The sequence below is a fragment of the Sceloporus occidentalis genome, unplaced genomic scaffold, assembly GCF_023333645.1.
Source record: "Sceloporus occidentalis isolate IW3139 unplaced genomic scaffold, rSceOcc1.0.p SCAF_134, whole genome shotgun sequence".
In the NCBI taxonomy this organism is placed as follows: domain Eukaryota; kingdom Metazoa; phylum Chordata; class Lepidosauria; order Squamata; family Phrynosomatidae; genus Sceloporus; species Sceloporus occidentalis.
In genome coordinates, this window is record NW_028317114.1 from 2316998 (window position 1) to 2330801 (window position 13804).

The 13804-nt window shown below is 37.8% G+C and overlaps 1 protein-coding gene across 3 annotated transcripts in view; it reads left to right on the plus strand.

Annotated features, from left to right (window-relative positions):
• The window catches only part of LOC149281365 (testican-2-like), a 58855-nt gene extending 45291 nt beyond the window's left edge, over positions 1-13564 (plus strand). For 2 of the 3 annotated variants that reach the window (XM_089499383.1, XM_089499384.1), the window contains exons 2-10: positions 2574-2619; positions 4148-4262; positions 5051-5165; positions 6615-6732; positions 7850-7972; positions 9557-9775; positions 11818-11880; positions 12473-12610; positions 13419-13564. In XM_089499383.1, coding sequence (XP_089355509.1) covers positions 2574-2619; positions 4148-4262; positions 5051-5165; positions 6615-6732; positions 7850-7972; positions 9557-9775; positions 11818-11880; positions 12473-12610; positions 13419-13564 — 1083 coding nt within the window. Of the gene's footprint in view, positions 1-2573; positions 2620-4147; positions 4263-5050; positions 5166-6614; positions 6733-7849; positions 7973-9556; positions 9785-11811; positions 11881-12472; positions 12611-13418 lie in introns of all 3 variants that reach the window. The other variant, XM_089499382.1, reaches the window with a different exon arrangement.
• The last annotated feature ends 240 nt before the right edge of the window (positions 13565-13804 follow it).

The following is a 13804-nucleotide window of genomic DNA, read 5'->3' on the forward strand; positions in this document are numbered from 1 at the left end:
GCCACACCTGGGAAGGTCCACCACTGTTAGAAATGGCTTTGTAACCCTTTCCAGACTGATAGATGTGAATTACTTTGTCTCTCATCTGTTCTTGAATTTTTTTAGATCGCTGAACCATGTGCTGCTTTTTGAGACCTTTTAGCCTACTATAGTTTCTATCAGACAGGTTCTATTTAACTGATGTTACAAATCAACAGGGCTGGCAGTAATCATGCCTTTTTGTGTCTAGCGAAATTTAACTATCAATTACATTTGGTTAATTGATTTATTTAGTAACTAAGGGGGCAATTACTTTTCAGGTAGGGTTGAATATCTTTTTTCCCTTCTATTCATGAAATCATTATTTAAAAATTACATTTTGTGTTTGCTATGGTCACCTTTGTCTAATAGTAAATTTAGTTTGATGATCTGAAACATTTAAGCGCGACATATGCAGAAGCAGAAGCAATTAGAAAGGGGCAAAATATTAATGATGCAGTGGTAAGCAAAGCAAAACAGAATTTGAAAGCACCAAATAGTAATTCAGTCCACGTAATCTTTTGATTTGAAAGCCTCTCCTATACTTTATTTAAAACCTCTATATATTTCAATATTCCAATCACATGAGTGTTCTTTTAACATTAATAAAGTGCCATAAGGAAAAAAAAAAAAATTGTAGCACTTGTAAAGAAATTTCTTGAAAAGTTAACATGAGCGATGACACAGTATGTTTAGAATTATTTTGATGCACCTGACAAAACACCTGAAGTTTCATTTCAGAAATAAAATCCAGCTTGTATCTACAAGTCCCTAGTGACAGCAAAAACAATATTTTGTGTATGAATGGGTTGACACTAACAGCTGTACTGTGGCAAATCAATAACCTATCATACTTGAAAAGATGTTTTTAGGGTTTAAGTATGTTGCTACAGCAATAACAGGCTTGAGCAGGTGGTAACCATTGTGTGGACTGCCATAGCATTGATACAACAACAAGGGGTGTTTACTTTAACCAAAGTGCAAAGCTAACATCAGGGGTTTTCAAAGTTTCTCTTCACAATAGCATTTGTACACAATTATTATTATTGTTTTTCTTTTATTTATATAGCACGAGCTGTTTACCAGCACTTAATACAACACATAAATTCAAGGGGTATGACAAGACAAGAATTGACAGACTAAGACAAACCGATACATTTGGTGGAGAGAGCCCTGCTCACAAGCTTACAATCTAGAGGGAAACACAAACATCACTCCACTTGTTGCATTAGCGGACGTGGTCTCACAAAGTAGGTAGATGTAACAATAGCTAAGTATCTTATGTCAACACCTTAATGGCCTTTGGACTATAATTTGAGAAGCAAGAAAAACTCAATATAAGCTTTCAATATGCACAATCCACTTTTATTCTATTGTAGTAAAGTAACTTTTAGGACACTTCTAGAGCAGCAGAGACAGCGGGAGACCCAATATGTTTCCAGGATTTTATTGCACCAACGCATACAAAGAAAAACCTACTCCTATTTAGGAGGCTTACTAAACAGTAGCCTTCCCTGACTAACACAGAACTGACCAGCTAAGCTGGTTTCCAGTATAAAAGAAAACAGAATATACTTCCCAAAAGTCATCTCTCCTACCAGCCCACCTTGTAGGACCCTGAAGCTCAGGTACACCTCCTGTTCCTTCTAAGATGTGGACAAATTGCAGTAGGCTGTTCACAGTCAGAGAGAGAGGCTGTTTCCTCCACCCTGCATTTATCTCAGTGCAGATTTAAACCTGGGGCACCTGTGTTAATTGGACCAGCAGTTAACCCCTTAGTCACTGGGATAAACTGCTCTTTCCAATCTCCTGCTTACATAGAAGCCATCTTTCACCCTGTCACGTTACGTACATTTGCCAAAAGGACTGTAAGGACTGTTGAGAAATAAAAGAACATTTTATTGGACAAGGGCGCACTAAGGTGGGTGTTGTGGGTGCACAACATTAATAATTAAACTTCTTGCCTTTGTAAGACATTATATTATATTTGAATAATATTTTCTCAGACTTTTCCGGCAACAACTTCTTGTCCTCTCCAAGGCAGCAGTTTACCACAGTGGACAGCATCTAGGCATTGGAGAAGATGCCTCAAAATTAATTATTCCCCAGCTAGGTTCAGGTTAGGATACAGATACAAGTATTATAAATTATTTATGGCAGTTTATTCTGCTATAAGAACAAAGTATTTTTTTTTGTATTTTATTTTTTCAGATGTCTGCTGTCTCAGGCATTCTCAAGCACACACAACCTCAAACAAAGAGGAATCATTGAACTCAAACTCCCAAAAAGTTTACCTTGTAAGGCTTCATTGGAAGAAGTTGAAATTATTGTTCTGTCATGATATGGCAGCAAACTCAGATCGCTGCTCTTCTATATTGGTTTAAAATATACATGTCATCATGCGCCAACCAGTAACCATTCCACTATATGGGCTCCAACACTCTTCACAAGCTACAAATATGAAATGTCCCATCTATCTGATCATCTATATGATTTTATTTTTTTTTGAAGTAATGGAAAGAAATAATTATTGTGGCTTTTGCTTTTACTTTTAGGATGATTATATCAAGAGTTGGGAGGATAATCAGCCAGGAGACGAAGGTAGTTAAGTATTTGCATTAATCTTCAAAAATCTAATTTGCACCATTTTAAGGACATTTTTATGCCTCCGTCTTTTTCGCTCTTTCTTTTCTTTCTGATCTATAGCATATTTCTCCCCTGATTTATCTGCCCTTCCCTTGTCACTTTCCTCCAATCTGGTTTAACAGCAAACGTGTTCTATGTTGAATTGAATTAGGCTGTTCATGAGCTACACTGGAATAGACAAACCTGACCATGCAACCGTAGCAGAAAGTTAATGTGATAAAATACCTGGTTATTAACATCTCCTTATTTCATTATTAATTCTGATTCAGGTTTTCCAGTCTAACCCATAGAATTCACATTTCAATATGATTGTTAAATCGAAACAATTCAAGCTCTGATTGTACTGCGACTTGGCCTTTCCTTAGGGATAGACAGAAGTATAGATTGATAGAAGTATCCATTCACAAACACTTATTTAGTAAGTCATTAGTGCCAGAGGGGATTTTAGTCAAATCTCTGTCCTGAAGCCTGGAGGTGTTTACCCTTGCTTTTCCCATACTTTATAACACAGGCTATTTCTGGTAATTTGACATTTTCAGTAGCTCTTACTGATGTTGAGTCTGTTACGTTTTCCCACTGGCAGGCTAGGTACACGTAAAGGAACGGGGTTGTTGTTATGCAACACTTATCAAGACTGTGATGGGAACTAAAGACCTCAATTTATTCCTGATCAGAGATTGCCTCTATAAAATTATCTTAAAATTATCTTAAACAGGTTTACCAATGTCTCTCTACCTAATAGAGTACAGCAAAAAATAAATAGAAAGAAAAAGAAAGCCATTTAAATGATTGATGTTATATCTACAACAGCTACCTTTGTCTTCATAAACTCTTTGTAGTTTTTTTGTTTTTTTTAAGAAGCCTTGTTGTTTAACCAAATTCTTACTTCTAAATAAAACTTTCTATATTTAAGCTTTTTCTATATCATGAAACTTCATCCATCCATAACACTATGGTCATCTCCTATATAACAGTTGGTCCTTCACATGTGCTTGATTAATAATGCCAGCGCCTGTCTGATATTTACTTAATAAAAGAGCACTTCAGCTCTATTTTCATGTAAATTGGAATACATTTTTCATGGACTACATTCTCTGATTTGGACTACATGCAAAATTGACATTAAAGATAAAGACACATGTTTTAGTATATTAGAGAAGATCTCAAAACTCAGTCACTCATTAGTAACTCAGAGATTAGTAGGAGAGATTTAGGTCTGTTTAAAGGAAGTGTTGTAGAAGATGACAGTGGCTATATTTCCAAATAAATTCATTTTGAGTCTTCAAAACACTAAGAAAGTGAATAAGCTAATAAGGAAGCAGAGCTTGTAGACGGTGGAGCCTGTAGTAAATATTATCATGCAATATTAATTGAAAGAGTCAAATTAAAGTCCAAATTGATGTTTCCATTGTTGCCTTGTTTTACATACAACTTTTTTATTTTATCAATAAACCTTTTCTAACTTTGTATGTTCTGTTTTCAGCTCTTGACACCACAAAGGACCCCTGCCAAAAAGTGAAATGTAGCAGACACAAGGTTTGTGTTGCCCATGGTTACCAGAAAGCCATGTGCGTCAGTCGCAAGAAGTTAGAGCACAGGTGAGAGGCAGTGTATATTGATGATGTTCTTTTGTGAGAGGATGTGTCGAGCATATACATAAAGTAGAGCTATGCGATTTTACAGCTGGAGGATTAGAGTGATTGATTTTATTGTTCTTATTATTTGTGTTACATGTACTATACTCTTTCAATAAATTTAAATTTAATAATATACTCCGAATTCAGGGAAAAGCAGGGCGGCACTAGCAATGACAGGGCAACTTAAAGCCCAGCGTCTACACACCGCAGGACCTGTTCTGCCAATGGAGCAGAATATGGGGTTAGTGTGTTGCGCTGTCAGGCAGCGTCCCACTGCGCATTTGCCTGGTGTGCCATATGGCCAGTCCGGGGAGAAGTAACATTGGGGTACATGTACACAGATAACTCAGTTGCTACCAGTTCTTAAGATGGATGTTGCTGAGGGATCCAATATGTTGCAAAGGCTTTGAGGACAGAAACAAAAGCTAATATGTTTATTACTCTTTGCCTTTCATATACTACTATCCTTGGTTTTATTAAGTTGCAATATGTTATGTTTGTGTAAAGCACATAAATAGCCTTGTCATTTCTTCGTATATATATCCTGTATGGGGAGAAAAAACTTTGAGAACTTTCAGAACTGAAGAAAGTAACAGGTCTAAGGACCATCTATTGGCTTAGAAAACTGACTTTTATGTTATTTTTTCTCATGCCTATTAAAAAACAAAAGGTACATGAAATCTTTTCTGGACGCCTTTCACAGAGATGATGTTCTCCCTACTTAACTCTCTAATGCATTCCTTGAACAGAATCAAGCAACCTAATGTGAAACTCCATGGAAACAAAGAGACCCTTTGCAAGCCCTGTGTCGTGACCCAGCCTGCATCTGTCTGTGGCTCTGATGGCCACACATACAGCTCTGTGGTTAGTAAACATTGTCATATACAAAATGTATAGCCTAAGCTTGCTCTGCATAAAAAGTAGCAAATGTATCATGATTATGCTACATGATTCACAAATATATTTATATAAATAAATTGCACGTTTATGTAACAGTTTAGTGATTGTATCTCATAATTTGTCGTTGGTTTAGGGTGTTTTTGCCTTTCCATGCATGCACATGGTATTTATTTCAGGAGCTTGCTGTGTGTTTTGTTTTCTTAGTATAAATATATATTTTTAGTTTGTAATGTACGGGTAACAATGTATCTATTTAAGTTACACATAAGTGCAGCACACTCCATTGATGTTGCTTTACACTGATTTCACTAAATTTTATTTAGTTGGGTGTTGGATTACAAACAAGCATTTACAATCAGTTTTAATACCAGTTAAGGATTAGACAGGTCACTGAAGCACTTATCTTCTATATTTTTATTGAAAGTTATTGAAAGTGGCAATAATTAAATTAATAATTTTCGATAAAAATATAGAAGATAAGTGCTTATATATATATATACCGTATTGGCTCGGATATAGGCCGCCCCCGTATATAGGCCGCACCCTAAAAGTTTGGTGCTTTTTTAAAGAAAAAGTTTTTTTCTTTAAAAAAGCACCAAAAAAACATGCTGCCACTCTGCCCCCCCCCGAGATATGCTGCCACTGTCCTCCCTGCCCGAGATATGCTACCACTGTCCGTCCCCCCCCCCCGAGATATGCTGCCACTGTCCTCCTCCCTCCCCGAGATATGCTGCCACTGTCCTCCTCTGCCCCCCGACTTACCGGAGCTGACTCCCGGGTGTCTTGCGGGGCCGGCGGGGGACATCTACGCAATACGCGTATACAACTTCCGGTGCCGGATGTGCCGGCACCGGAAGTTGTATACGCGTATTGCGTAGATGTCCCCCGCCGGCCCCGCAAGACACCCGGGAGTCTGCTCCGGTAAGTCAGGCGGGGGGCCAGAGGTAAAACGCATCGTGCGGTTAGACAACCGCACGATGCGCTTAGACAACCTCCCGTGCCGGCACCCCCCCCGTGGGAAGTGCTGGCAGGGGAGGCTGTCTGAGCGTATCGGGGAGTAGGATGCAGGTCCCCTGCACCGCTGCGGGGGATCTGTATCCTAACCCCGCTGCCTGCCCGGCGCCCGGGACTGCATGTCCCGGGCGTCGGGCGCTAGACCCCGAATATAGGCCGCACCCCCACTTTAAAGACTTAAAGTGGGGGGAAAAAGTGCGGCCTATATTCGAGCCAATACGGTATATATATATATATATATATATATATATATATATTATAAATTCTTACCTCATTATTTCAAAACTAATCCAGCATCTTCTACATCTATGGTTAAAAATGTAAATATTAACATTTTTGAAACCCTTTGTTTGGGGTCAAGGACTTTCTAACTGCATACTGTTATTCCTCCTGAATCAGTGCAAGCTAGAGCAACAGGCATGTCTTAGCAGTAAACAGCTGACTGTAAGGTGCCATGGTTCCTGTCCATGCCCGACTGAACAGGCTACTACCACCACGGCAGACGGTGCCAAACAAGGTAAGAAAGTTGGTATAGGAACATTCATGTTTCATTGGTTACTATCTGGTACTGAGGTTATAATAAGAGCAGAGGTTCCCAACCCAGTTCTCAAATCATAGTAACAGTGCTAAAATTATCACATTATCAAAAATGATTAAAAAAATTGATCTAATCCCCTAGATAATGCTATATTTTTTTACGACTGCAGTTTTAAGGAATTCTGCATGTTCTCACTAAGTAAGATTTTATGGAGGTTGTGAGGTTTCAAAAACCCCTTGTGAAATATCTGTAGAAAGTGTACCCTCAAATATTATTCCTACTTCTCCATATGCTTTTTTTATAGTGCAGCATACATCAATTTAAGAGTATAATACTGAATATATTAATCTGTCAATGTTTGCAGGTCTGAGGTTACATTATATTAAGGGGTTTTGGGTAGGTTTTGAGCTGGTAAAAGTGATGGTGCTGGGTTCACAAATGACCAGGTAGAGTAAATGTTAGGGCAGATGTAGTTTAATGGAGTGGTTAGGAAGATAAACACAATGGTGCAAATAAAGTTATATATTAGGGTTGCAATAGAAACATCAGTAGAATAATGTAATGTTTAATAAATGCATTAAATAATATATTGAATTTGTGGCAAAACACAATTCTTCTCATTTCCTTTGTTTTGTCTTTGTTTAATGCAATAAGTTTTTATTGAGATTTTCAGAAAACATTATTTTACATAGGTACAGTAGAAAAAGTATAATACAATTATTATTTAATATTGTAATAATAATAAGATTGTTTTGTCTTTGTTAATCCCTAATTGGTTTTATCTTCCTTTTGAAAAGTTCAGAAAGTCAAACATGTAATTTGTCATTCCTCTGCCCTGTGGATCACAGATCCAGCATTACCTTTCTTATTTGTTTGCATACAGTAAAGACTACATATTTTGTACACGTGTAGTAAGATACAGCTAGTTATTGCAGAATCTGTATACAAGCTTTCTTAAATCCTGAAGTTCTACTGTGCTGTCACCCGGCTCCCAAATTTGACAACATTTCTTGATATTGTCTTGTAAGGTAGCAGTGAAATCCATGTCTATTTGTGTGTATTTGGAAATGCATTAACTCATCTTTACTTTTTACAGGTGAAACATGCACTGGTCAAGACTTAGCTGATCTGGGCGACCGTCTGCGAGACTGGTTCCAGCTCTTACATGAGAACGCCAAACAGAACAGCTCCTCCAATACAGGAGCAAAATCCATAAATGGTACTAAAAAACAATTGCTTACTCTTTGATCAGTTGTGTGATGTCAACGCTGCTACTCAATCTGTCAAGGTGTATGTATGAATATTGAATCTTGGTACTAACTTTCAAAACTGGTATTATCTCCATAACAAATTAAAGGCATGGTCCAGTCAGCTGAAATATTTCTTTGGTTTGCTATGATCAACTTTTTAAGCTTTACACAGGAATAATGTTTTAACACATATTGCAGTTACTTGTGCTATAACCACAGTGAAAACTGAAACAAATACTATCTTACTCAAACCAGCATCTGTTAGCATACGCCATATACAAATATGTACAAAATATGAAGTGCACTACATGCCACAAAGCACTGATTTGGGCTCTTTAATCAATTCACCAAATCAACCCAAGCTTTTTGCTGTTTAAAGTATTCAAATATTGTAGTCTGTACTGTAGCCAGAACGATGTATTGAACCCTTTACATAGCCGGGTTAATAGCACTTAATGCTAAATGTAAAAACCTTTTTCTCTCTGTTCAAATCCCAATGATTCATTCTATAACAGAATACATTTTTAGACTGCATTATGTGAGTTATCCATTATTGCTATAATCCAAACCATAATCGATTAACTTAAATGTTTAGTTTTGCGTTTCAAACATGCTGTACCATTGTTTTTTGTTTTTTTCTGTAAGACAACCTAGGTCCTTATGTTCGTGTCTCCATTCATGAGCATGGTTCAGACATATGTAGCTAGAACTGAGGGTGTCTATACGGAGACTTAGATGAAGCATCTGGTCTGGAAAGCAGTTCTCTATTAAACTGGGCCAATAAGTTATTGGAACATCTCACAATCCAAATAAAACAACTTTGGAGAAATGATTCATTACTTAATTAGTACCTCGTTAGTAAGGCAAAACATTTCAGAAGTTAATTATCAAAATCTCATTGCATGACAGTGGCACAGTACTACAGCCAAGTTACTTTAATAAACATTATGTATTGGGTCTGTCCATAAAATGTGAATGTAATCTGTAAACATCCTATGCTTCCAAAATGAAATTTCAAAGATGTCACTAGGCTGTGAGAAAATTTCCAATAATCCTGGGAAAAATGATAATCTTCTGCAAATTAAGCGCACAAATATTTGACGTGAAATGTATTTATTGTATTCTGTTTTAATTGTAATCTTTGTGCTTGTTGACCCACTTTAGCCTAGTCACAAGGTTAAGTTATCTATTTAAATATAAAGGAAAGCTCTTAACATGAAGAATGTTCTTAAGTAGCTTTAGCCAATAACAGTGTCTCAAAAGTAGCCTTGTATAACCCCTGTCTAAATCAATTGTAAGAGGTTTCCCAGTTCACAATTAATACATTTAATAAATTAACAAGCGACCTGTCCCATTGCGTCATTGGTAATTAGCACAGGGAATCATAATGGAAAAGTCAGCTGGATTGTACCTCTAGCCAACTTTTCTTATCAGTGTTAGGTTACTCAATAAATCATAATATGGTTTTATACCATAGTATGAGTTTATTTGTGTAAAAAAAACTTGAATATGAAGTGAAATTAGACTTTTGTAACTTTTTCCCCTCTAAACAGTGCTGGATAAGACTCTAGTGGCCAGCTGCAAAGACTCCATCGGATGGATGTTTTCCAAGCTTGATTCCAACAATGACCTTTTCCTGGACCAGGCGGAGCTGGCAGCTATCAACCTGGACAAGTATGAGATATGCATCCGGCCCTTCTTCAATTCATGTGACACCTACAAGGATGGACGAGTCTCCACTGCTGAATGGTGCTTCTGCTTCTGGAGAGAGAGTAAGTCAAAAAACCTCACAAACCTGGGAAGTGTTTTCTTTGGTTAACTTTTGGATTGCTAGTGGGGTGAACAACACATTAACTGACCCCTGAGTAGCTCTTTCACACAAACGAATAAAAACCTAGCCAGAAAACACATTTCTCAGAATTTTTAATGTATTTCTCTGTGAACTACCGAAAGTTATGGCTGACTGGCAGGTAAAGCATTTCAAACACCCTGTGCATTGGTACCGATTCCTAAAGTAAAAAAAATGTCAAATGAGGGTTGTGCTGCCTAACATGTAAACCATGTTATAAACAATTAATATATTAATACATTATTTGGTATAGTACGGTGCTGATACTTTGTAGTTTTGTTCTTGCGCTATATGATACATTGGTCACTGAGCAGCTTAAAGGTAAGAAAACCGAAGCAAAACATTAGAATTACTGATTATCCTTGAACAATGCATTTTTAATTCAGATTTGTACTTCGTTCCCTATAGTTTTCATATTAAATTGATTATTGCTGTGTTCTTGGAATAGTTTTCCCTGTGCAATGGTTTTACGGAGTTGTAAAAGTGTAATATATCTGGAGGGATTATAGAGTACTGGGTGTGACGGGACGACCTGTACCCCGACTGGGTACATCCGCCATATCGTACTTCCTTCTGCAGAGACACCAGTGGCTAACCCCTTCAGCTCTGGACGAAACTAGCGCTGGCGAAATGAAGAGGGACAGCAATCTAATGGAGCCGTGCCGGCACTGTGGCTAGGCAGAGCTTAGCTGCTCAGTGCTAATATTGTCCTGAAAAAGGACAATAAGTTGTCATAGCAGCCAACCCCAATCATTAGACAGAACTAATATTGAGTTGGAAAACATGAACTGAGTTTATTTGGAACAGCACAGCTATTTATACACATAAACATAATTAGATAGTATAATCCCATCACTACCAGACACCCTGGCGTCTTTTTTGTGGTGATCCAGAGGGAGCGGCGTCAACCTGGGGGTACCAATGTTATGTTCCAGAAAGCGATCCTGAACATCAGGATCCTGAGCAACAGCGCTGGAAGTGTCCCCGGGAATAGTCCGTGCAATAGCCGAGCCAGAGTTCCAGAGCTGCGCCTGGGTAACCCCAAAGATGGGTAATAAACCCAGGTTTCCAAAATGAGCTACTCTGTAACCACATCTGATTGTAGCCCACCACGAGTTTAGTGTAACCCCAAAAAAGTGGGACAACGGATACCCGTAACAAGTCTGCTTAGGGCAGACCAGGCAGTGTTTTCCGGTCACCCTGTGCCCCCAATGAGCACAGGGTGACTTAGACATAAGAGGAGATGGGGCAGGCAGCTAAGGAGTCACTCCATGATTCCATCTTGGCCCCCCTCCCAAACTCAAACCTACCCCCATGTGTCCTCAGCTTTAGGGGGTTACCGTGACACCTGATACTACATATGCTAAAAATGAACGGACCCATAGATTATATAAATAAAAATGCAACATACAAGAATGTAAGTGCAGAGTGTGCATTAAAGGGTGGCAGATTTATGTCCTTAGTTAAACAAATTGTGTGTGTAGAGGTACTGACAATTCTGCCAAAGCTAGTAAAAAGGCAAAATTAGAAAAAAATTATACATTTACAGATGAAGGCACTAAGGTCATGCTGGATTGAGGTTATGGTTCATTTTAGGGACTGGTTGGCTAAGGTTGCATTAAATGGATTTTCCTATCTTTCCTTGTGAGCCAGTTAGGCAAACATATCAGGTAACTTCATTTTTGGCCATTAGTCAACAATACATTCCCTTCTTCCTTACCGATATCCTATGAAGTCTAATGCATGTACTGCAACCTTTGCCAACAAAAAAGTAACCACATTTCCAGTCCAGTGTGACCCTTGAAATTTCCCCATGGTGTTTCATTTTACAGGACTTGAAACACCTTGACTCATAATATTTCTTGTAGCCGCAGACAGACTATAGTCTTACAATTTATTTATACTTATTGATACAGTAAGTTACCAATTTAAGTTAACACCATTGTTAATATGTACTTGTTGTAGAGCCACCATGCCTTGCAGAACTTGAAAAAGTTCAAATCCAAGAGGCTGCTAAGAAAAAACCAGGTGAGTGAGCTTGTATGATTCATATGTCAATGTTACAGAATGTCAAATGCAACTCTACTTTTTTTTTTGTTTAATAATCGGTTTATTTTCCATTTGAAATACAAGTTTAGTGAGAAAAGGGCATTGCATATTTAGGTTGTCACTGTGCCTTTCTTTCCACAAGGTTCCTAAATGATTCAACAGTATGATTTTGTGTTTTGTCTTAATACACATACTTCACTTTTTATGTATAAAATATAGTCATGTCTGGTGGTTTCTGGTCTGATCCACTTTTATAAAATAAATTTAAGAAAACTTTACTACAGTTTTACTCCATCTCTACATCAATATCTAAAATTGTTAGATATGTACTTTCCTGTGATTTAGCATATTGTGGCTACTTTTTCCCAAAACTTCAGAACCAGGGGGCATGACCAGAAACTGTAAAACAAGTCATCTTGTACCCCTCAGCATTTGTTGCAAGTAACTGCTATTTTATAATCTATGAGATCATACAAAGGCCCCATGAACTATATTTCTATATAGATATGGGGTCTGTCTTGCACAGAGCCTACTTAAGAAATGTTAAAGAAATGTGACATCTCTGTTACAGGTGTGTTCATTCCCAGCTGTGATGAAGATGGGTATTATAGGAAGATGCAGTGTGATCAGACAAGTAAGGAATGCTGGTGCGTGGATCAACATGGCGTGGAACTGACAGGAACAAGAATACACGGAAACCCAGATTGTGGTAAGACAAGCACTAAACTTGGAGCTTAATTATGTGACCATCTAAACCTAGTGGTTGAAAATGTACGGTTTTTGGTTTGAGTCCCTCAATAAACACAAAGTAGCCAATGTGGAAGGTGCACTGAAAATAACAAAAAACAACTTCTACAAGGTAATGTGTACATTAAGACCAATACCTCTATTGTTATGGAGTTTTTAAAGCAAGTATTTGTATTGGATTTGACATTTTACCATAGCTCTTCAAATAAGCTCTTCTATAAGTTAAGCTCAAGTGAAACTAGACAGAAACAGGAGAATTGACACTGGAACAAGAATTTGGAATTTTGTTTTGAAATGCAGACAGGAGGTCTTTTTTTCAGTTTAGTCATTTTTAGCAACATGCTCTGGCCATAAAGAGATAAATCCCGATCTCTTCATTCCACTTACTACAAGGAGACAGGGTTGAGAAGGGTCACATTCATTTACACTCTCACTGTTGCTTAATAATTTAGTGTTTGCATCATTTGCCCATATTATGGTTAGTCAAAAAGTCAACTGTGGCAAAATAATGTATCTAACACAAATAAGCCATTTCTAGTTAATACATGTTCAGTGGTTTGTTTTGGCAAACAGGCCTAAACAGTTACATTTTAAGGAGTAATGTTGCAAACAGTTTTATAATGGCCTTGGATGAAATTTGAGAGATTTGTATATTACACACAAATAGGTAATGTTTTGTTTAGTTCTGGGAATTTTGGTAGCTCTACCATAGACTAAATAAAATTAGTAGGCTTAAAAAATATATTTCTTTTTTCCGTCTCATGTGGCAGATGACATGGTTGGATTCTCTGGGGATTTTGGGAGCGGTGTTGGATGGGAAGATGAGGAAGAAAAAGAGACAGAAGATGCTGGGGAAGAAGCAGAAGAAGAAGAAGGAGAAACAGGCGAGGCAGATGATGGAGGCTATATCTGGTAGAAACATACTAGTAAAGTCCTGCCTGGGTCTTGCAGCCAATTTGGAAGACTGCAGTTAATAGTAATCAGACACCACAGTGATCAGGAAAAACAGCTGAATGTACATTATATTTCAACAGAAATTGTGTGTGTGAGCATGCAAGTGTGCCTGTTGATCGATTGCTTTGAGATTGCAGCTCATGCCCCCTCCTCATACTAATCTAGATGAACTGTTCTTCTGCAGAAATTCAAACATGTTTGT